This window comes from Aquarana catesbeiana, linkage group LG04 (assembly GCF_042186555.1).
Source record: "Aquarana catesbeiana isolate 2022-GZ linkage group LG04, ASM4218655v1, whole genome shotgun sequence".
Taxonomy (NCBI): domain Eukaryota; kingdom Metazoa; phylum Chordata; class Amphibia; order Anura; family Ranidae; genus Aquarana; species Aquarana catesbeiana.
In genome coordinates, this window is record NC_133327.1 from 264,302,360 (window position 1) to 264,326,863 (window position 24,504).

The 24,504-nt window shown below is 42.2% G+C and overlaps 2 protein-coding genes across 2 annotated transcripts in view; both read right to left on the reverse strand.

Moving 5' to 3' along the window:
* LOC141139897 (uncharacterized) overlaps positions 1-24,504 on the reverse strand; it is a 158,434-nt gene that overhangs the window by 94,462 nt on the left and 39,468 nt on the right. The gene's annotated exons all lie outside the window — the stretch shown is intronic.
* Positions 1-24,504, reverse strand: part of LOC141140483 (mucin-like protein) — a 58,621-nt gene that overhangs the window by 4,300 nt on the left and 29,817 nt on the right. Inside the window, exons 14-26 of the mRNA XM_073627720.1 lie at positions 23,789-23,997; positions 23,640-23,709; positions 22,241-22,408; positions 19,854-19,967; positions 14,651-14,914; positions 11,013-11,144; positions 9,466-9,650; positions 7,994-8,174; positions 7,776-7,901; positions 6,605-6,727; positions 6,342-6,461; positions 3,387-3,512; positions 161-280 (exon numbers count right to left, since the gene is read on the reverse strand). Of these exons, the coding sequence (XP_073483821.1) occupies positions 161-280; positions 3,387-3,512; positions 6,342-6,461; positions 6,605-6,727; positions 7,776-7,901; positions 7,994-8,174; positions 9,466-9,650; positions 11,013-11,144; positions 14,651-14,914; positions 19,854-19,967; positions 22,241-22,408; positions 23,640-23,709; positions 23,789-23,997 (1,938 nt within the window). The remainder of the gene's footprint in view (positions 1-160; positions 281-3,386; positions 3,513-6,341; positions 6,462-6,604; positions 6,728-7,775; positions 7,902-7,993; positions 8,175-9,465; positions 9,651-11,012; positions 11,145-14,650; positions 14,915-19,853; positions 19,968-22,240; positions 22,409-23,639; positions 23,710-23,788; positions 23,998-24,504) is intronic.

The following is a 24,504-nucleotide window of genomic DNA, read 5'->3' on the forward strand; positions in this document are numbered from 1 at the left end:
GAAGGAGTGTGTCATATTTAAATTGGGGGTTGTGTGAGTTTAGTCAGACCTGGGGCATCACAAAACCTAAATATACCACTGCCTGTACAGTTGTGGCCATATCTACCAAATACTGTCATTATTATTCCCCATGCAGAGCTAGAAGAGGACTTTCCTTTACCTGTACAGTTGGGGCCAGAATATCCTGGGAGGCACTCACAGGAATAAGAGCCATTTGTGTTTATACAAAGAGAATTGCTTGTACAATTGTTGAGAGAAGTTATAGCACATTCATCAATATCTGGAACAGAAACAAATGCAAAAAATAAATAATTAGTAAATTAAAGGGGTTGTAAAGGTATTTTTTTTTTTTAAATAACAAACATGTTATACTTACCTTCACTGTGCAGCTCGTTCTGCACAGAGTGGCCCCGAACCTGCTCTTTTGTGGTCCCTCGGCGGCTGTTTCAGCTCCTCCTCGCAAGAACTAACCACCTTAATGCGAGCTCCCTCGCATGGTGGTTAGTTATTGTGGGCGCGCTCCCGTGATACAGCCGGCGGCTATAGCCGCTCGCTGTATCACTCGGCCCCGCCCCCCCGGTGCGCCGCGTCATTGGATGTGATTGACAGCAGCGCGAGCCAATGGCTGCGCTGCTTTCAATCCATCCACTATAGCCAATCAGCGACCAGGCTGAGCGGAGAACTGGAGGTCGGGAGCGAGCGGCTGAGTTTCGAGGTGTCAGGTAAGTAAAATGGGGGGGCTGGGGGCGGCGGTATTGTCAAAAGTTTTTTCACCTTAATGCATAGAATGCATTAAGGTGAAAAAATGTATACCTTTACAACCCCTTTAAGGAAGAAGAATAACCCAAGACAAAGAAGGGCACTGGAATGTTGTTTATTTTGCTCAAATGTGTTAAATGTATATGTGTACAATTTTTTTTTATTCCCCTATATCAAATCAGTAAGCAGTGGACAAATGTTTGTAAATCCACCATTTTAGTAGATAACTTACTAAATATCAAAGTCAAACTCGTTTTTGTAAAATCGTTGAGAATATAAAGAAACCCACTCCATTTTCAGCATGTAAAGCAAGGAGAAAGAGGCGCGTCTGGGTGCAGACGTTTAAAACAATTTATTAAAAAATTACAGCAACAGCTGGTAATGCACTCACATTTAGGAAGAAGATAGTAGGCAAAAAGAATGTCCCAAAGCAATCAAGGGGATCCGTGGGGTCATCTACTCTCGGCTGATGGATGGTAAAGGCTCTGGGCAGTCTGTGGACGCTGGATGTTTTCCGGCCGAACAGCGGAGACAGGCTCCAGAGAGAGGCTTGGATTGCAGCCGATCAGGCGAGGGATGATGATATATGGATCTCCATTATAGCCACTGGCACATTGACAATTATAGCTTCCTGGTGTGTTGGTGCATACAGTATTCTCTGCATAACTTGATATGTTCATACATTTATCTCCCTCCTCAACCCACTTGTCTATCACCTTTCTGTCTGTATTGGGAGTAGCGGCATGTCCCCAGAGTGTCCTGTGCCAGCCTTGCTCTGCCTTCCCCACCTGTCCTCGGCCCGGACTACCCGGATCCTAGCAAGATGGTGGAGGGTGAGAGCCTTGGAGCGTCATTGAGCACAAAAGGATTCTGCAGGAGATTGAGCACATGGTCAGGGTGTGTTTGGAGCCCACCCTGCGGTGAGATGTGTGTGTGTGGGGGGGTGTCAGGTGCTCAGATTTCCTCCATTGTCTCCTCTGTGCCATTCTCCCCCCTCTGATCTGATGGTCCTGGTAATACTGGCTGTTGTACACCACTGAGAGGAGGGAGGGTACTCTGGCCCAGTGATAACATAGCATGGTTGTGACAGACTCATCTGGGACAGAGGCTTTTGGAGGGGACTGAATGTCAGCCTCTTGCCTACAGATTATGGGCCCTGGCATTTGGGGTACCCTTGAGGTGTTGTTATTTTGGCTTTGGGTCCTTGTCCCCCAGGACACACCGACTCTGGGGACCCTGTATTTGCCATATTAGCAATAGTGACTGAGTCATACTATTGGGACTGTGAGGAGATGCTAATATCAACTCCACTCACCTCTCTGATGTCTGCTATAATGTGTTTAATGTAAATGAGTCTAGTCTGGCTTACCACAGGTTCTAAGGGTATTCCACACATTGTTGTTTGTTCTAATTAACCCTGTGTTGATGTTTATGGTAATGTGTATTGAATAGTCAATGAGCTAGGAGACGTAAAGTCTTAAACCCAAAGGTCATGTCTCTGAGTCACCTAGTCTGGGTAAATGATTTAGTAAACTAGCTCATGTTAATTAGGTTACAGTTGTATTGTTAGAGTAATATGAGCAGGAGGGGGGAACCTCCTCTAACGGTATATAAAGACTTATAATTTTGGTTCTAATAAAAACAGTCCATGTTAGCAGTGAAACAAGTCTCCTCTTGTTTTGTGCTTATGAGTGGTTGGAATATCTGATATCTATATCCAGACCGGGAGGAAGTGGTAAACTGACGGAAGCACTCAAGTGGAGTGTGGGCCGTTCCGTGACAATGGTGTTATCTCAACTATTATTATTATTGATCAGCAGATGCCACAGGAGGGGGCTGAGGCTGTGCTATAACATTAGATTGTAAGCTCTGTGGTCCACCCAAGCTGACAGGAACATCCACCACACTAGAAGGTGTCCATCCTTCCCCCACATAAGGGAGGAGCCTCATCACCCAGCTGTTGTAGCAGTACCAGCATGGGGTGGCAGGAAGATGGGAAGGTGGGCTAGCAGTACCAGCATGGGGTGGCAGGAATATGGGAATGTGGGCTAGCAGTACCAGCATGGGGTGGCTGGAGGCCGGGTGGGGGGTTGGGGGGCGGGGGTCTACAGCAGTACCAGTGGGGGGTGGCTGGCATGGGGGGTGGCCTAGCAGTACCAGCATGGGGTGGCTGGTAGACAGCGTTGGGTGAGCAGTACAAGTTTGCAAAGTGTATGTTCACTTAGCTAGGTGAATTTTGAGTACCTGTTTTCTCTTAGAATACTCAAACATGTGCAAGAGACGTCAATTAATTTGGCTGCACAAACCCAGATAATTGACGTAAGCATAGCACCACCTTGTTTACTTTGAACGATTACTGTTCTTATATTAAATCATCCCCAGTGGTTTCTTGAAAGAATGTAGAATAATCAATTGGGCTGATTAAACTAAAAAGAGCTGGGGCAAAAGTGGAGCTATTACCTACTACAAAAAAACAGGTTTTAAATTGTAGGAAAACAAAACATCTCAATGGCTGGTTTGAACATTGGTCCATCTTTGCTGCAGTTCTTATAAAACACCATTAAATTGTGTTGAGCTGGATAATGATATAATAATAATGGAATATCTGGTAAAATATACGTTCTTACCGTCACATCGATAAGGATTTTGTTGGTTAATTCTGTAACCTGCATTACATGAGCAGTTAAAACCTTCTGGTGTATTGATGCAAATTTGCTCACAAGCAGAGAGTCCTATCCTACACTTATCGATATCTGTCAAGAAAGAAAGTTCATTATTCCTAATGTTTGCGTATTTTGCTGAAGTTTTTTTAGTGTAGTTAGTATAAGTTTGTGCACAGTAAAAACGTAAAACCTTTTCGTGACAGTGTTGAGTTTGAAAATAGTGGTGCATGGAATCGCATATAAAAACCCTCTGAAAAACAATGTTATTTTTGCATGAAGGTGCCAAACTACCCAGCTACAGCTTTAGAACAGTGACTAAAGGTATTCGGGTTTGCTCTCTAGACAAGCATAATATTATGAGATCCATCCAGCAATATGCCTCGCAATGTCAGACAGGTAAGCAGATTCAGCTTTAATGACAGTTTATAAAGAAAGAGAGGAGAAGTCTATGTTTTGCATACAGCAAATTATTACATTTTTAGCATTTTTTAACCTACAACTGAAAAATGACAAGTGGAACCCATTGTTAGGACAAGACAAAGCCAAATAGGACTGTTTTTTTTCCCGCATTTAGCATAGATTCACCTCTTGATTACAGATCATTCCACTGACATGTATATTGAGAATAAGAATGTGGATGAGTCCTCTAGTGTGAATTATGAATACCTCTCAGTAAGTGGAGCAGCAAACAATTAAATGAATGGATAAAAACTAAAGTCATTCTTAAAGTGTTTGTTAACCCCCCCCAAAAAATATAGAGATCATGTTCCCTAAAAGGAGATTAAACAGCACAGTGCTGTGTAATCTGCCCCTCTCTAAACTGTAAAAAAAAACCTGGCTGATCCTGTCACTTCCTGTGTCCCGCTCTCTGTGCTGACCATGAATCCTGACTACTGTGGTCAGTGTATGTCCCTTCCTCATCCGCAGCCATGCTCTCAGCTCTCCTCTCTCCCCCTCCTCCCTGCCTGTCAGCTCTGTGTTCTGTGTTTCTGTCTCTGCCCGCTGCTATTAGTACAAATAAAATGTTATATATGGTCACTGCAAACCCCTCTATTATAGTTAGGCATAGCACATTGTATAACTCTTTAATAAAAACAAGGCTTGTAAATATTGATTTAGCATGATCTTCAGGCCGGTCACGTGACTCTGGACCAGTTTCAAGGGCTACTGCAGGAGGGGCTGAGCAGCCATGTCATTTCCCTGGCTGACATTAGAGGGAGATCTCGGCACCTCCTGCAGTAGCCATGTATCGGAGCTGTATAACGGCCATGAGTCACGTGACCAGCCTGAAGATTGCTCTAAATCGGTACAAGCCGCCATTTTATTAAAAACGTATACAGTGTTCTATGCCTAACTATAATAGAAGGTAATAGAAAGTAAACTCGGCAGTGGCTGCCTCCATATTTTCCCCATGTCAGTTTTTCTTTGGGATGCTTAACTGGTTATCCTGGAATTGAATGAAGCCCTCCAGGGTGTTGCCTTGTTGGCACCTCTTGATCACAGTATGAAAAATAACTTTTTCACTGCACTCTTATATATTGTTAGAGTACAGATCACAATAAAATTACAACCTGATGCCTGAAAAACCATCATTAGGGACACAAACTGCATTTCAATGTTAAAAGAGGTTCTAGCTTTCTTCCACCACTCTAATAACCAGTGTCCTTGTTGCTAATGTGTCCCTGTTAGCTAGATTTCCCCTCACTTCCTGTTCTGGTGACAGCTAGGCTAAATGTGGAGAGGTGCAGAGTGGAGTGGCGGCTGTAAACACTCAGAGTCCAGTTGCAAGAAACAGTATTAACTTGTATTAAAGTTAAAGTTTGCAATTCACAACAAGCCAAGCAGGAATGCAGCTGACCGGGCACACTCACAGGAAATAACAGCGATGTGCAGCAGAGCAAGTCTCGGAAGAGCCAACAGAGTCTGTCTTGAGGGATGGAATGCAGCCTGGCAGGTCCGTACCCAAGTGGGGAGAATTCCAGGAAGGATGGCATGTCCCTATCCTTTCCATAACGCTGTTCACTGTCCTTGACAGACTCTGCCTGACCCAAGATGGCCACTAAAGTCACATGGGATGACAGCAGCCAACAGGATAGCTTCGCCAGTGACCCAGGAAACCATAGAGAAACCATGTTCCTCTTGACTTCCTTTCCCTCTGCAATGCCGCTGCAATTGAGCGTCACATGCAGTGGAGAAAGTAAGCTGCATTTGCTTACATAAAGACACCAAAAAGCAAAATGTTTACCCATTACTTACTAAATCCAAAGCTAAAAACAGGCTTGATTATAGATGCATGGCTAAAACTATTCTGGCCTTACTTCTCTTGTGGGTTCCAGGAGTACATTTTCTTTTGTTGCCCTGTGAACCTGAGTCAGTTGATAGTGGATATTGCCTGCTATTAGCTGATGAAGCAGAGCTGTGCCAGGCTTGGAAGGTACTCAACAATATTGTTAGGATCCACCATGCTGGTTGATTGGCAGCTGGCTCTTCAAAGAATGGCTGAGATTCAAAGCCAGTAATGCATGCCCCCTCACCAGTGAGCGTTGGAGGAGCAGAGTGAAGAGTGATGACTGACAGTCACTGCTCTCCACTTGGAGCAGACTGAGAACTGAGCAATCAGTGAGAACTTGTGAAGTGATCGCTCAGTTCTCTGTGTTAGAGTCGGCATTGTGTGTGTGTGTTTGTTTTTTTTTTATGCATCACATACTTCTTCTTTAAGCAAATATAAACCTTACGTGAAGAAAGTCAGCTGCAACATTCAAAAAATTATAATAATGCTCCATATACTGTATCTGATTACTAACTTATATAACATTGCATTGTATAGGAATGATTTGTAAACAAAATAATATTTTTGAAAGGTAACACCAATTATTGGAATTACTCCTGATGTAGAGTTAGAAGTGGGCTTTCCTTTACCTGTACAATTGGAGCCAGTATATCCTGGGAGGCACTCACAGTAATAAGAGCCATTTGTGTTTATACAAAGAGAATTGCTTGAACAATTGTTGAGAGAAGGTGTAGCACATTCATTCTTATCTGGAAAAGTAATAGATGCAAATTCAAACTCAATTCTCAAAGTCATCGAAAATATGAAAAAACCCACTGCATTTTCTGCATGTATACATGACCCCGATGCTTCCATGATTGCATTATTTATCAAAATAATATAGTTAACATACCTGTGCAGTAGATATGTGGATCTCCATTATAGCCACTGGCACATTGACAGTTATAGCTTCCAGGTGTGTTGGTGCAAACAGCATTCTCAGCACAAATTGATTTGTTCATGCATTCATCAATGTCTGGAACAAGAGCAGATAAGGGTTTAATAGTGATACCTTAATAACTTGGCACAAATAATACGCTATTATATAAAATGAAGACATAAGAATTTGTAGTTGAAACTACTCTAAACAGCCAATGAGCATAAATGTTGGCATCTTGATTTCTCTCCAAGTGAACTTGGATAGAAGTGATATATTCGCAATAACCTGCACAGTAGATATGCGGTGTTTTGCCATGCAAGCAGCTGTCAGGGAAAGGTGCATTTCAGGACATCGCACTGCTTCATTTTTTATTAAAGTGGAAGTAAACCTATCCATTTAAGAGTTTCAAAAAACAGTTACATTCCTGGAACTTGCCGGAAATGTCCCACTCCCATTGGTTGTGCTCTCAACCAAACTGTCAAATGGCTGGTGTCATTACTGATCACAGTTGCAACATCATGGCAGTTCATTAGACAGAGGCCAAGATGGCAGCTCCCTTGGCTGAAAACAATAGGAGGGTTTACTTACACTTTAACTTTTCTTGAAGTTTTAAAAGTGGCAATTCATTCATGTCTTGGCACAACAGTTTGCATGTTACTGCAGCTCACCACACTACACATCACACCAGTGGTGATGTGAACGGGGACACATGGAAAGCAATTGTTTTCTATGTGTCTTAGCAGTGACCAGCATTTATCCAGTCCAAAAAAAAAGTAGTCACTGCACATGTGTGAATGAGCCCTTAAGGAAAGCTATAGTTAGGAAGCATAGAAGCTGCCATTGCAGCCATCTTTCCCCGACAATTACGCCATTAGCATTTTCAGGGGGAGGACATCTATGGCAGTTAACATATTTCTCTCATGCTGCACTAGGTACTGACCTACATATATCATTTGGTAACATGGCATGACATGTGGTAAATTCACTTTATGGGCCTGGTTATAACATCTACTAGACCAAAATTGGCATTACTTGATTCATTTCCATAGCCAGGGCCATAGTAAATGTATTCAAAATGCTTCATGCCAATTCTGGGTACTTATGAGAAAAACGCTGCCAAGGCAGTAATATTCAGAACACTTACCATCACAACGGTATGTATCAGCTGGATCAATTCTGTAACCTGTATTACAGGAGCAGTTGTACCCATCCCATGTATCAATACATATTTGCTCACATTTGGATATATTAGCAAAACATTCATCAACACCTGCAGGAGACATGAGATAGGTAAATTATATAGTAATGCATGCTAACACTTGACCTATACATATTAATGGTAACCTGCTATCTTATTCTCACCATAGCATTTTATCCCATCGCCAGACAGTCCATCAGGACAAGGTGAACACGTGTAGCTATCATTAGGAGCGGGATTGTCTATACAGGATGATGTGTTAAAACAGCTGTTCTCTAGACAAGCATTTAAATCTTCAGTACAAAACTCTCCTGTCCATCCAGAGGAACAATTGCAGCCCGTTGTCTGAATAGAAAACATTCATTACAAATATTGTTATACTACAGTTATTAATAATAGGGAGTTACCGTATATACTCGAGTATAAGTCGAAATTTTCAGCCCCTTTTTTGGGGCTGAAAGTGCCCCCCTCGACCTATACTCAAAGTCACCGCCGTCTGCTTACATGATCAGCATGTCATGCAGGCAGACGGCAGCCAGCGTGTGCTACATACCACTCGGCAGCCTCTCACTGTTTCAAAGCCGTGCCATTCTCTCATCCTCGTCCGTGGTATGAGGGTGAGAGAATGTCCGTGATAGGCTGACCGCTGACTGCTGGGAAATGGAGTTTTCTGCCTATCATGGACAAGGAGGAGGCGCGGCCTTTGAACAGTGAATGGCCACCGAATAGTAATAGCACACACTGATCGGTTCAGAGCGGCACACGGAGGCATGCACAGGACACAGGTAGGATGCACACAGACACATGCACACATACACAGGTACATATACACATGACACATACACACATACACAGGACACAGGTACATATACACATGACACATGCACATATACACAGGACACAGGTACAGGACACATGCACATATACACAGGACACAGGTACAGGACACGTGCACATATACACATGCACATATACACAGGACACAGGTACAGGACACATGCACATATACACAGGACACAGGTACAGGATACATGCACATATACACATGACACATGCACATATACACAGGACACAGGTACATGACACATGCACATATACACAGGACACATGACACATGCACATATACACATGACACATGCACATATACACAGGACACATGACACATGCACATATACACATATACACAGGACACATGCACATATGCACAGGACACATGCACATATGCCCAGGACACATGACACATGCACAGGACACATGCACAGGACACAGGGAGGTATACAGCTGCAGATGGGCATTGTTGACCCTCTTTTTCCACATACAGTAGCTGCTGCATTTCTCACCCTGGTCTTATACTCGGGGCAATAAGGGTTTTTCCCATTTTTTTATGGTAAATTAGGGCCTCGACTTATACTCGGAACGACTTATACTCGAGTATATACGGTATATACGTTTGTGAAATTGTTGAATAGTTAATAATAAAGGTGATATAACAAGTATCATATAGTGGTAGTAATCCACTTTGTAAAAAGAATTCTGGTAGTTCAATGTACAAATGAGCTGTATTCAAGAGCCTAAGATGTTATTCAGTAAAAGAAAAGTGTCAAGTCCTAGTAAGTTTTATGAAAACAGACAATACCATGAACTTGGAGTTGTTCCTCTGACCCCTCAGCAGGGTGTTCTCATAGTCACAGGTGGCGTTGTTACTACAGTTGCACAATATTAATGTGAGGCCTTGCTCTGCGATGGCTTGGGAGTTGTTGGCTATTACAGTTGCAAACACGGGTGTGGAAGATGAAGGCAACCATGTGAGAGTGCCATTTACTGTAGACAACAAGGATTTGAAACAGTATAGTTTTATTATTACTTTAATTATGAAACCAGAAATCCCTTTGGGCTCAAATATGAAGGTAATATTTAGCTGCCAATGCTGTGCACATATGTCCTCAGTTCTGATTGACTGTCCTATATCATACACAACAAATTAATTACATATTGCCACAGCTGTGTTAAATCAGATGCAGTGTATCATGGCTTAATGCAAACATGTAGCTAATTTCACAGGGCAGTGCAATAGTTCAATTAATATTATAGGCTCTGTACAGTAATGTACAAAAAATATTCAGTATAGTGGGTTTGCAGCTGAAGACTAAAATTCGCCAACTTCCATGTACTGATGGAGAAAGTCCCCAACTCAATCAGAGAATCATAGGAAGTGATAGTTAAAGTAGAACTATGGCCTCCCATTGAAAAAATATATGCTGCAGCCATGCATATGTACTTACAGTTGTCTCCTAGTCCCTCTGCAAAGCGGTGTTCATTTTGACATCAGGTCTCGATTCAGTTTAATTAATAGTCTTTTGACTAAAATGCCATTTTAGTTGTAGCCGTATTTTAGCCATCTGAATTGTTTTAGTTTTAGTCGTATTTTAGTCGACTAAAATCTTCAGTAAATTTTAGTTGACTAAAATCTAATGGGTTTAGTTAAATTGTAATGCATTATTTAAGAATTTCTCTAGAATTGCCAAACTCATTACTTACTCCAGGAGCTCCTATAAATATAGTGTTGCGCTATTTTGAAATCTTCCTATATTTGCTGCCACACTCACATTAACCATTGTAATAGACATCATTAGGCCATTATGATAATAATCCCTATGGATTTAGTGTACACACATCCAGTATAATATGTCTGGTAATGTCAAAAGGCTGTAATGCCGCATACACACGAGCGGAATGTCCGACAGAAAAAGTCCGGCGGAAGCTTTTCATCGTGTATTTCGATCGTGTGTATGCCTCATCTGACTTTTTTTTTTCGAAAATTCTGACGGACCTAGAAACGGAACATGTTCTAAATATTTCCAACTGAACCAATTCCTATCGGGAAAACAGCTCGTCTGTATGCTGTTCCGAAGGACCAAAAATGACGCATGCTCTGAAGCAAGTACAAGACGGAAGCTATTGGCTACTGGCTATTGAACTTCCTTTTTATAGTCCCGTCGTACGTGTTGTACGTCACCGCGTTCTTGATGATCAGACTTTGGTTTGATTGTGTGTACACAAGACAGTTCCAGTGGAATTCCGTCGGAATTCCTTCGGAAAAACCTGCAGAGTTTATTCCGACGGGAAAACCGGTCGTGTGTACGCGGCATAAGAGAATTATTAATGAGTATTAGGATGTCATACCTGAAATGATGAGGTCACTGGATTCTGTTTCCAGACTGAACACAGAGTCTGCAGCCGAGAAGCTAATCAGGACTTGTTCACCCAAGGAGCTCATGATAGTTACAGGGCCAGAGATATTTGGAGGAAAAATGGCTATATAAATAAAAAAAATAAAAATACACAACTGAAGTACAAAATATTGTTAGCATTATAATCAATCAAAGTTAAAGATTTCATGCAAGTACCATGTCTTTAACTAATTCCACCACTTCCTTTTTTTTAAAATATGACTACGGCTTCCTTTACAAAAAAGTTCTTCAGCAGTTAATCATAAGTACATCTGCCCTTGATTTTTTGTACAAATTCCTCTCATAGGGACACATATTTGCTTATATTACAGTGGGATGAAAAAAATGTTGGTGGGCCCGTGGCTATCAGCATTATCACTGTTGATTCAGAAACCTGTAGCTTGTCAATAGACACCTGGCCACAACTAGTCCTGTCCACTGCTTTCTGGATTGATAGCCCTTCCTCTGTTTTGGCTCGACCACGCTTTCCCCCTTCCTCAGGGGATTTGACTGACAGCAGAAGGAGCCTATGGTTCCCATTGCTCTCAGAGTCTCCTGTGAGAATAGGAAGAGGGAGTAGTGTTGCTGCAGAGAGGACATCGCTGGATCCGTGGAGAAGTCATGTAAGTGTTTAGGTGGTGGAACTTTACTGAGTTGTTTTTTTTACCTTAATGCAGGGAATGCACTAATATAAAAAACAATTAAACTTTTGACCACTTTATTATGGCTTGGGCATCGTTGATCTAGTACTTTTTAAGACTGTCATAGACTGTTACACAAGGTCCTACATTTGCAATTTAAATTTGAAATAGTGCTTTACTTTAGGTCTGCCATATGGGTCTATTGTTGTTGCTGTTTCTGTATGCAGAGATCAGTAATCCAGCATAGCAGTTGTGTCTAGGCCAGCCAGTCCCTGGCAGTCCCGTTGTGCCATGTCATTGCCTGCACACTCACTTCTGGATCCTGAGATGGCTCCAGCACTGAACAGACATTAGGAAGTGTCTACATCATACAGATGGTGATTTGGACAACTGAAGGATTTAATTTCCTCTGCACAGAAGAAGAGAGAAGTTTTGGGACCTAAATGTCATGTGAACATTAATATAGGCGAGTAAAAGGAGTATTGTTTTTTATTTTCATTTTTCAGTGATTAGTAAGTGAGAGGAGGAGGAGGCCAGAGATCAGCTTTAAGATATTTAAAATTTTAGTATCCTTGGTGGAAGGTCAATTATTGAACATCTTGAAGTTATTCTGCCTGCACAATGTAAATCTAAAACATATATAGCCCGATGTTGCAAGGGGACTGCAGACTTGGCTTGGTCTTAGTTATGATAATTATTGTCATTACTACAATCAGAAGCGTAGCTTAACCTCCCTGGTGGTATGCTGAATGCGGTACATTGTTTTGCATGGAAATTTGGTGTTTTATATTGTAGGACTGTAATTCTTAGGAATAACTCACTTAAATCTGTCCAAACAAGAGCCTACTAGACATCCCGGGTATGATAAAGTTTGAAGCACAAAATAATAAATTATAATATAATAAATAACTATAAATAATTATAACAAATAATAATATAATAATAATAAAATTCATTCAATAATGTAATCAACTCAAAAACACTGAAATGTGCTCAGTCGCAGAATTGTCACTGTCGTCACTTTCAGTGTTTGATGACGAATTTCCCCACGAATCACTATCGCAAAATTCTGCAAGTGTTCTAATTTACTATCACTGTTTTCTAGCTGGTCTAAAACCTTTGACGTAGATGGACACTTTTTGGTTGCCATGGACATTCTCCAGGTTCCAGGCAGAAAGAACAGTATTTATAATATAAAACTGCATGCAGGGCACTGGACAGAGCACTAGGGACAAAAGGGAGGTGATATAATTTGATTCAGTAATGTAATCTGTAAGATTACAGTGTTCTGTATGTGTTCTGTTTTTTGCACTTTTTGAATTTCCCGCCGGGATCCATACCCGCGCGTCGCTTGCAGGGAACGGAGCCCGGCATATAGAGCATCGGGCGGAAGACATAGCCACCGCACACAGCGTGAAGACATCGCAGGATATGGGGGACAAGGTAAGTAACTTTCCCTGGATATTGCGATGCAGCCCCGAGTGTGGCTCGGAGTTACCGCTCTTGGTATGGAGAATTCACCCCGAGCCACACTCGGGAATATCGCAAAGAAGGTTAAAGCTTGTGGGCCATGATGCAAAAGTGAACCTGGGACCCCCACTACCACCCGGCAATTCCACCACATGCCCAGTTACTCACAAAGTGTACCAAGATACTCTGGGTGGCCAAAGAGTAATTTCAGATATTTATTTACATGCTGAGAGGGTAATTCAAAAGATTTTGGAGAAACTGTCCATAGTTTCACATACCTCTCCAATTCTTTTGAATACCTGTAAACAGAGTTTGCAGAGGCAAGGAGAGACTGTCCATCTAAGGATAGACCCTACCAGCACACCCCCTCAGTATAGATCCCCCTCCACTAAATATAGAACCCCCGGTACAGACTCCCCTTGCTCAGTACAAACACTTGACCCCCGCCCCAATACAGAACCCTGCCAGCCCATCCCCTCAGTGTGGATCCCCCAGTGCAGACCATCTTCATCTCACTATAGAACTTCTCTCAGTATTGACCCCCTTGATACAGACCCCTTCTCTGTATAGACCCTCCTCAGTACAGTCCCTCCCCCCTTAGTACAGACTGCCCTTCCTTGGTGCATACCCCGCCCCCCACATTAGTACAGACTCAACTCCCTTCCTGCTCCCATTCCCTAACATAGAACTGTACAGATCTCCAGAATGGGTCTCCCTTGGCTCTGTGGGCTTTGTGAGGCAGCCAGAGACAGTGATGCAGTGAACAAACAACAGGCACTTACAGTGCTGTGACACACACACACACACACACATACAAAAACATGTTGGGTAGTCACTAAATAATGATAGGTCACCCAACATTTTTTTTTTCAGGAAGCCCCGTAGCACCTCCCAAGACCCAGCACCCTGCGCAGATTATGCACCTAGCAACCCAATTGGCCAGCTAAATTGTAATATCACTTGACCAGAAGAGCTGCAGCATACTACTTTATAGTGGCTGTGGGCCGAACTTAGCAATCTAGTTGAATGGGGAGCCTGAGCCAATGAGAGTGTAGGGGTTTGGAAGGCAAAGTGGAAGCCGGCTACAGTACGCAAGCCGGATCCAAGCAAGACTCCAGGATTTCGCTGAATCGGGGGGGTATGCTGATATTATAGGGAGGCTGCACGGGCCTCTTGGAGCATGGGCAGGGTCGCAATTGTGACACTTATTGTTACGCCCATGACTATAATGATTTTGTCACTGGATTGATGCAACATATGATCTACAGTGCCAGCTTCTCTGTGTCTCTGTATCTGTTTGTTAATGCCTTCCTGTCACTAGCACATTCATGCTTTCAGAATCTGATGGGAGCATGGGAGGCAGCAGGGTTTTAATAAATTGCTGTGAATTGTATATTCTGACAGTTACCTCCCATCTGTATGATTTGGAAATTAAAGTAATGAAACTGTCTCTTGAGGTTTGCTTGATTTTTACACTTACCAATCTGAGATCTCCTCTCACTGTATACAGAATTACTAATCATAGTGGCGGATCCTATAGCGAAGTTTCCAGTGCTCAGAATATCATAGAGACAGTCTGTATTTCCACCACAAGTGCTGTTTGCTTTTTGGAGAAACGCTGGGTCACTGGACGAAAGCAGCTCATCAAGGAACATTGGTACAAAACTATTGTTGTTGTAAGTGTACCAGGTTTCTTCCATAGTTGTGTTGTATAGGAATATTGTATCTTCAGGTGTTGTTTTCCCTATAAAAAAAATCAAATATACATGACAATAATCTATTAGAAAATATACAAACAACTTACAGCTATACTCTTATCACACCTCAATCTGCTTTAGTTACTTTGTGGCAATCACAATATTACAGATTATAATTATATTTTGTTCCACACTGTATCACCAGCCTGGTTTTTAGTGGTAAAATGTTTTTTTTTTTTTAATTAACCACTTCAATACAGGGCACTTATACAATTTCCTGCCCACACAAATCTTCAGCTTTCAGCGCTGTCGCACTTTGAATGACAATTGCGCGAACATGCTACACTGTACCCAAACTAAGTTTTTATCATTTTGTTCCCACATATAGAGCTAGATTTTGGTGGTATTTGATCGCCTTTGGGATTTTTATTTTCTGCTAAGCAAATAAAAAAAGACCGAAAATTTTGAAAAAAAATGTTTTTTTTTGTTTTAGTTCCAAAACTTTGTAAATAAGTAAGTTTTCTCCTTCACTGATGGGCACTGATGGGGCTGCACTGACGGGCACTGATAAGACGGCACTGATGGGCACCGATGAGGTGGCACCAATGAGGTGGCACTGATGAGTTGGCATTGATGGGCACTGATGATGGGCACTAATATGCAGCACTGATGGGGCACTGATAGGCGGCATTGACGGGCACTGATAGGTGGCACTGATATGCAGCACAGATGGGCACTGATAGGCGGCGCAGATGGGCACGGATAGGCGGCACGGATGGACACTGATAGGCGTCATGGATGGGCACTGATAGGCATCATGGATGGGCACTGATAGGTGGCACGGATGGGCACTGATAGGTGGCACAGATGGGCATGGATGGGCACTGATAGGTGGCACTGATGTACTGTAATGTATTGTACTGATGGATGCAAATCAGTGCCAAACAATAATGCCTGCCAATCAGTGATGCCCATTGTAGGCACTGATTGGCATCCATTGTGGGCACTGATTGGCATCCCTGGTGGTCTAGGGTGGCATACCTGGTGGTGGGAATCCCTGGTGGTCTGGTGGCATCCCTGGTGGTCCAGTGTGGGCATCCTCGGGGGGCTGCGCTTATAATCGATCAGCACAGATGACAGACACGAGTGAGGAAAAGCCGATCACCGGCTCTTCCTGTTTACATTGTGATCAGCCGTGATTGGACACGGCTGATCACGTGGTAAAGAGTCTCCATCAGAGACTCTTTACCTAGATTGGTGTTGCCGCGTGTCAGACTGACACACCGCAACAACGATCGCCGCGATGCGCGCCCCCGGGGGCGCACAGCGGCTTAATATCCTGAAGACATCATATGATGTCCGGTCAGGATACTGAAACCACTTTGCCGTAGTCATTTTGCTACAGTATATGGCGGGTGGCAAGTGGTTAAACATAGAAGACTTATTAAAAATATGGTTAAATAAATCTATATATAGATATAGATCTATATAGATATAGATCTATATCTATATCTATATATATATGGAAATATATATATACACACACACACACACAAAAACAAGCTGCATAAGCACCAAAAGTTGCCTCTCTGTTTGTACTCAGTAGGGTTTATTTACCAAAGGCAAATAGACTGGGCACTTTGCAAAGTGCAGTTGCACTCTGCATGTGCAATTGCTCCAGAGCTTAGTAAAATGAGCATAAGCTCTGCTGACTTCCATATACAAGCAAAAGTGATAGTTTTTAATTTTTTAATTTTTTTTTTAATTTTCCTTGCACGGGTATTTTTTGCAAAGTGCAGCATTACCTCATTTACTAAGCTCTGGAGCAAATTCCCTTGCAGAGTGCACAGTCTATTTACCTTTAGTGAAGCACCCCCAGTGTATTTGGTTAAAATTAGAGTTGAGCTGAACATACCTGGGTTTGGTTCATGACACATTTGCCAAACAGCTCACTGGTTTGGATATTAATTGGAACCACATTAAAGCCAATGGGAACCAAGTCTTTAAAATCAATTAGAACCATTTTCAGGGCCAATAGGCAAGGGAATATCAAACAAATGTTGTGGGGACTGTGCACTGCCAGGGGGGACATGTACCAATGCAAAAATATATATTTTTTAAATACCTTTTTGCAGGGGACAGCAATAATGCCCCATTCTTTTGAAAAACAAGGCTGAAGTAGGTCTTAAAGTAACATTAATGTTTTCATTTTTTTCATAGAATGCATTAAGGTTAAAAACCTTCTGGTTTTAGAACCACTTTAAACTTGTCTATGAAGTGACAAACCTGTATAATGTATATGGCGTACTGCAGCAAAACTTACAGATAAAAAATGTTGTTTAAATTGCCAGTAAAAAATGTCTCCCTACCAACTTGGCTTTACTTGTAAAAAAACACCACACAGACCCCCCAATGTACATACTAAACCCCTGCAGGTCTGCTATGTATTTTGGGGGGACCTTTGGTGGTCCCTTGCCATTTTGTTATTTAACAAAAAAAAATTAAAAAATACACTCATAGGAAAAATTTACTACATTCTACAGCAAGAATGAGGAAAAAGTTAACAAAAATTGTGGGGTCTCCCAGTGGCATAACTAGAAATAACATAGCAAAATGTTGTATGTCCCCCCCCCCTTGCAAACAGCCCCCCCCCCCCCCCCCCCCCCCCCCCCCCCCCCCCCCCCCCCCCCCCACCCACAAAAAAATTAACTAATGCCATTGAACAACAGATTACCACACTCATGTGGCACAGTACCCAGGCAACAGCTTATATTAATTTCGAACAACTAAACAAAAATTTGCCAATAAAATCTACAGGTTACATTTAGTACATTATAGTGTAAGTAAAGTCAAAAAAGATTTTTTTCAAGTTTTTCACCCCCACAACTAACGCCCCAGGGCTTGTGGGGAAGAGGCCCTTGTCCCCATCTGCACGGGGACAAGGTGCTTTTCCAGGCACTGTGCAAAACAGATGACAGTCTGTCTCCCACTCCCTTCCTACCTCCTGTCCAGACTCCAGAGCCTCCTTATGTGCTGAAAACTATGTCCCTTCACAGGTGCGCTCAAGTGTTCTGCCCCGCCCACTCTGCTCTCTGCTCCTGCCTCCTGCTGTATGCGGCTGCCTGTGTTGGGACATGGCCGGACTCGCGGGGCCCGGGAGGCTTAACAGTAAACTTACATTCCTCGAAGTGGAGCGGAGTGCCTCCTTACATCTCAGGTGTCCCCAGCGTAGTGCCTCCTTACATCTCAGGTGTCCCCAGCGGAGTGCCTCCTTACATCTCAGGTGTCCCCAGCGGAGTGCTTCCTTACATCTCAGGTGTCCCCAGCAGAGTGCCTCTTTACATCTTAGGTGTCCCCAGTGGAGGGCCTCCTTACATCTCCAGTGTTCCCAGCGGAGTGCTTCCTTACATCTCAGGTGTCCCTAGCGGAGTGTTTCCTTACATCTCAGGTGTCCCCAGCGGAGTGCCTCCTTACATCTCAGGTGTCCTCAGCAGGGTGCTTTCTTACATCTCAGGTGTCCCCAGCGGAGTGCCTCCTTACATCTCAGGTGTCCCCAGCGGAGTGCCTCCTTACATCTCAGGTGTCCCCAGTGGAGTGCCTCTTTACATCTCAGTTGTCCCCAGAGGAATGTTATCTTACATCTCAGGTGTCTCCAGCGGAGTGCCTCCTTACATCTCAGGTGTCCCCAGCGGAGTGTTTCCTTACATCTCAGGTGTCCCCAGCGAAGTGTTTCCTTACATCTCAGGTATCACTGTCCCCAGCCAGCGGAGTGCTTCCTTACATCTCAGGTGTCTCCCCTTTGGAGCCCTTCTATATCCCAGCACCGGTGTCTCTGCCGCCATTACTGAATGCCGAGGGGGAACAAAATAGAGGCGGAGCTGGCTGGCTACAATAGAAATTGAGCTGTGGCACCGCCCACCCTCCACCCCTTTCCACAATAGGTCACAGATGACAGACAGACCAGGGACGGGGGTGGGCGGTGCCGCAGCTCTATTTCTATTGTAGCCACTCAGCAGGCTCCACTTCTCCCGCATGGGTCGCTATGGCAGTAGTTCTGCCACTGGCTCTCCTCAAACCTATCCTTGATGATGGCCTGTTTTGGATCTCAAGGGGGTACCTTACTCGAAAAAAAAAAAATAATAATAAGGGGTCTCACCAGTAGCTGAACCATACCAGGACACATGCCCTCAATATGGGGTGGGTACCCTGCCAGGAGGCTCCCCTCTGGCAAAGGGCCTCTTCCCCACAATCCTGACCCAGTGGTTGATTATTGGAATCCAGAAATCCCAGATACTGAATCCAGATACCGCCTTCCCCATGTGAATGAGTAAGAGTTAATAATATCCCTACTCATTCACAAAAAAATATTAAAAGCAAATAAACCCACCACACATTTTGACGAGTCCTTTGTACAAAAAAAAAAAAAAAGTCTCATGAGGTAAATCCATCACAATTCAGTGATGCAGATCCTCATGATCAAGGATGCCCTCTGAAAATAAAAGCATGCCGATCCACCTGTTCTAGTAACCCGTACCTAATGACAGATCTAAGGCTCGCAGCTGAATTGCAAACAAAGAGGCAAAGATAGTGGATGATGTCAATGACCAATTATGTCTATATTACTTAGGCAATAATAGCCAGGGCCAGTGACTCCTTTCAGCTGGCCATACATGGATCAAAATTCTGACAATTCAGCAGAGACTGCACCATTTGTGATCTATGCATGGGCACTGTGGCTGAACAGAATTTGTTGACTTATATAGAACTGCCCTTTCAGATGTTTAGCCACTCAAGCAATGCTACAGGCTATAGCCTGCAGTGCTAATCAGTGTATTCTGATGACAGGGAAGTATTGTCGTACACAGAAAAAAGAAAAAAAAAGAAAATACTTGAATGTCATGAAGAAATTGCAGTACTGGCATTCTGTCACTTCAGGTCCACCTTCTGCGTAGAGCAAACAGTTATGACAATTAAATATTCTCTTACATGTCATGCCAAAGTTGAAGATCTGTGAGTCGTTTGGCTTTGTGTTGTCATTATATGGCAATGTGGAGCCATAAGCAGTCAGGAAGTCATCATTTGGATTTCCATTTAATACCCCTGAAATAAAATAGAAGAGGTAAATATACATTTGACAAGTCATGAAACAACAAAGCAACAACAATAAAGTCTGTTCCCCCTGGTGTGACAATGTTTCAAGTTATACAGCAATAAGTAGATTTTGCCGGTGTGTAGGAAGATTGAATAGTTACCTCCCTATCATTGAAAGCAGTAACATTTGATTTACTAAAACTGGAGAGTGAAAAATCTGGTGCAGCTCTATATAGAAAACCAATCATCTTCCAGGTTTTATTGTCAAAGCTTACTTGAACAAGCTGAAGTTAGAAGCTGATTGACTACCATGCAGAGCTGCACCAAATTTCGCACCCTTCAGTTTTAGTAAATCAACCCCATTGTGTAGTTACTTGTCAAAAAGCCCTAAATGACAATATAGGTATTATTGAATTGAACTGTAATGTCTGTCTGTATTTGCAAACTAGAATAAATTGCTGGGGACTACTGTTCCCCTTCTTGTCCCAGTTAAAGAAAACAAAAATAGTGTTAAGAGAAAAGCATAGGCTGTGATTACTGCTGTCTGTCTGACTTTAAAATTCTCTTAGTCACTGACCCTGAAAAGTAATAGAGATTCTGAGTTCTTCAGTTTACTGATTACAAGCTTGTTTCAAATGTGTGACTCAGAAGGCACTGATATAAAAGACAGTCATTTAGCCATTCTAGAAGTAGATGCAAACGTACAACCAGTGTATTTTTCACAAAACAGGGACAAAGTAAAATTTAAAAAAAGAAATGATTTGTACATTTCTGGAATATGTACAAATTTCCACGCTGCAAGCACATGACATTACCCCTACTCATTTATCAAAAAAAGTGTCAAAAAGAAAAAAACACAGTTTTTGACAATTCCTTTATTAAGAATTGAAAAAACAATGTCCCCCAATGTAGATCCATCGCCAATTATGATGCCCGTCACCACCGGTGGACTCTAAAAAAGAAAAAAAAAGTTCTGCCTGTGACGAAGGCTAACCACTGGCTGCCTGCTCCACCATTTGACAGTTCTTAAATAGATAAGAGGTGGGGCCACCTGGCGATGTCACCTGGTAACTCCGCTCCCATGTGACGTCACCGACCCAGCATTCACCATTTGGTGATGTCACATGTGTACAGTGCCACCAGATGATGTCACCAGGTGACTCCGTCCCTTACCTATTTAAGAACTGTCAAGCGGCAGAGCAGGCAGTCAGCAGTTAGCTTTCGTCGCAGGTGGAGCTTCCCCCCTTTTTTTTCGGGTCCGATGGTGGTGGCGGGCATCATGAGTGACGATCTACATCGGGGGACATTGTTTTTTAATTGTCAAAAACTGTGTGTTTTTATTTCTTTTTTGACACTTTTTGGTGAATGGGTAGGGGTACTATATACCCCACAATCATTCACTTGGGGGGAGTGGGATCTGGGGGCCCCCTTGTTAAAGGGGGCTTCCGGATTCCAATAAGCCCCCTTCCCACAGACACACTCAACCAAATCACAGGGTTGTCGGGAAGTGGCCCTTGTCTCCAAAGCACCCCCATGTGGCCTGGTATGGTTCACGAAAGGGGCACTCGCTCATCGCATGCTCAGATAAGGATCTGGTATGGATTTTGGGGGTACCCCATGCCGTTTTTTAGAAAAATGTTGGCATGGAGTGTCTCTTAAAACCCATACCAGACTCAAATGGCCTGGGATGGATTGGGGGGGGACCCCCATGACATTTTTCTTACATTTTTAAAAAAATGTTTGCATTGTATTGTTGGGAATTTGAATGTCATTTTTGTTACTTTATAAATGGCAGTTTTGCTGAAGCAGGTTCTATACATGGTACAGATGCACCACATTACAGGCAGACTAAGGGGACCCCCTAGGTACTATATTTAAAAGGAATTTTTAATTTTTATTGTTTCACTTTATGCATCATTAAAATCACTGTTCCTGTAAAAACAAACTAAAAAAAATTGCATTGATACACATCCCCCAGGGCAGTACCCAGCCACCCATACCCTTTTCATAGCCAATAACTTGAATATAAGCCTTTAAAATTAGGACTTTTGATATTTCAAGTTTGGGTCCCATATAGTTCACGGCTTGGGTCTGAACTTTTTGTTCGGGAGTTCTGGTGTGAACCAAACTGGGGGGTGTTTGGCCCATCACTATTAGTGTTACATACACTTTACCTAACACATATTAAAAATTTACATATTATACTCTTGACCCACTATTCTGCACTGAGCTGGTGTGGACATATATATATTAGATGCTTCATATTAACACAAGTTACTTACCGAGGAGACCTTCAGTCCTGTTTTGATATGTTGATTGCAATGTCACCACAAAACTCAAGATGCCCAGGTTAGCAGAACAAGAAACAGAGATGCCATTGTCAAACAGAACTTTCGCTTCCCCGGTTTTTGTCCTTCCAAATCCCACATGGTCAACATAAGTAAGATTGTCTAAAAATAAAATAACAACCCCATAATGGATCAGTGAACCCTAAAAATATTGCATTTACACAGTGACAAATTATAAGAATCTTCAAATGAAAATGGTTTGTATTAGGTGGCATTTTTTCAAAACCAGTAAAAGAGAGGTGGAGGTTGATTTACTAAAGGAGTTGATCATTTAGCTCAGTAAATTGTGTGAATATTTATTTGAATTATACAACCATGTGAAATGCAAATTCCTGTTCACTCTGAATACCCAATCATGTGCAAATGAGGTAAATGGGAATTTGCTTTTCACATGATTGGATAATTGATGTAAATATTCAAATAATTGTGATTATTTGTGAAGATTATAAAATCCTTCAGTAAATCAGCCTCATGACATCCACATTGCATTACGATGTACCCTTCTCACCTCCACACAATGGAGAACACCTTGCAATATTCCATATTAAGTTTTTGTTTTTACTGTCTATCTTGATTTAATTTCCAGAATTATAAATATATAATAATTACACAGAAAAAAAGTTTTAGTAAGGGCAACCATATGGCTGTGTACAAGGGGGCTGCCATTGTGAAACTAAGAGACTTAAAAGCTAATTTACTGTTTGTAGTGGCATTAAACCCAAAAACAAAAACGTGTTGTATATTGCAGCTTACCAAACCATAAATGCAGTAGTTGAATTGTCAGTTGTGGGAGTGGGTAGTGTTAGTTGCACTAGCAGATTTAGATGGACTTTACTAAAACCAAAGCTGAACTCCAGCTAGAGCTTTAGAATCAGTTACAGCAACAGTTTTCTTTTTCTTTAGGGATAAAGGCTTTACAAAAATGAATAAAAGCTGATCATTGAAGGCACCTCTGTCATGTTTGTACTTTTGCTAGACTGCTTGATCTAATAAAGGACATTGAAAAATAGTAGACATACTTGCTGGATAAACAGGTGAAAATAAACGGCAAAAGCATAAAAAGGAGACTAATACAGCCATTGCATCTATAAAAAGATAATCTACAATATAATAAATGTTTGGGTTTAATACTACTTTATTGTTACAATCCCAGCTTTGCCATGTCTATGTAAATAGATACCCATAGCATCTTTTTCACCCCAAAAAGCATAGGCTGTTATGTTCAGATGATGTTTGATGCATCTTCATTCACTTCCTTTTCCAAGACTACAACAACAGTGTGAACTGAACAATCACCCATAAAAGAGGAAAGTTTAAAACTTATTTTACCCACCTGAGAGTTCAATGAAGGTCCCATTGTAGCTCACTGTGGTTTCGTTAGCATTCTTTAAGCTCCATTGAATCTGAAATGCAAAGTTTAATAATCAGTTTACAGGGGTTATTAAACAAAGCCTTTGTATATTTTCTTCCTGTGTTCATTACCTGGTCACCGTAGGATGTGGAAGCTGCCAATGCCACAAAGTTGGTTGCATAGCTGGTTCCATTGCCAGCTCGGGCCGTGCGTCCTTGAAGTCTGAAGACAACTGTGTCATTTTCATCCTTTGCGTTGGTCAAAATAAATTCACCCAGACCATTAAATGTATATCTCAAACCATCCAGAGTGTTAATATGAGGGTCTCCATAGAAAAATCCTTCCAGTAAAAATAGAAAAAAAAATCATTTATAACTTTCTTTAAAACTGTGCATATCTTCTTCGGAAGCAAAGAAAACTTAAAAGCTTTAATGCAAAACTTTACCCATAACAACTTGATAAAAAATAATGTTCTTTAGCAAGGTGCATACATTCCACAATAACAATGATGCTACCAAAATTAGTGTGCTGTAAATTGCATCCAGCATTGTTCCTGCTTCTTCTTGTTGGAGGCTGCCATTTTTCCGAAGCCCAGAGCCCCTGAGCAGCTGTAAATATTTAAGCTGTCAGCAGATTGGCCTCTAGTGGCTCTGATTTTTAGCAGATTGCTCTAAATAGAGTGCAACTGAGCATGTGCAAAGCAGGGTGAGACAACGAGGGGGATTTACCAAAATGGGCACACACAAAATCTGGTTCAACTTTGCATAGTAACTAATAAGCTTCTAACTTCAGCTTGTTCAATTAAGCTTAGATAATAAGCCCCCTTCACACTGAATGCGGCTTTGCA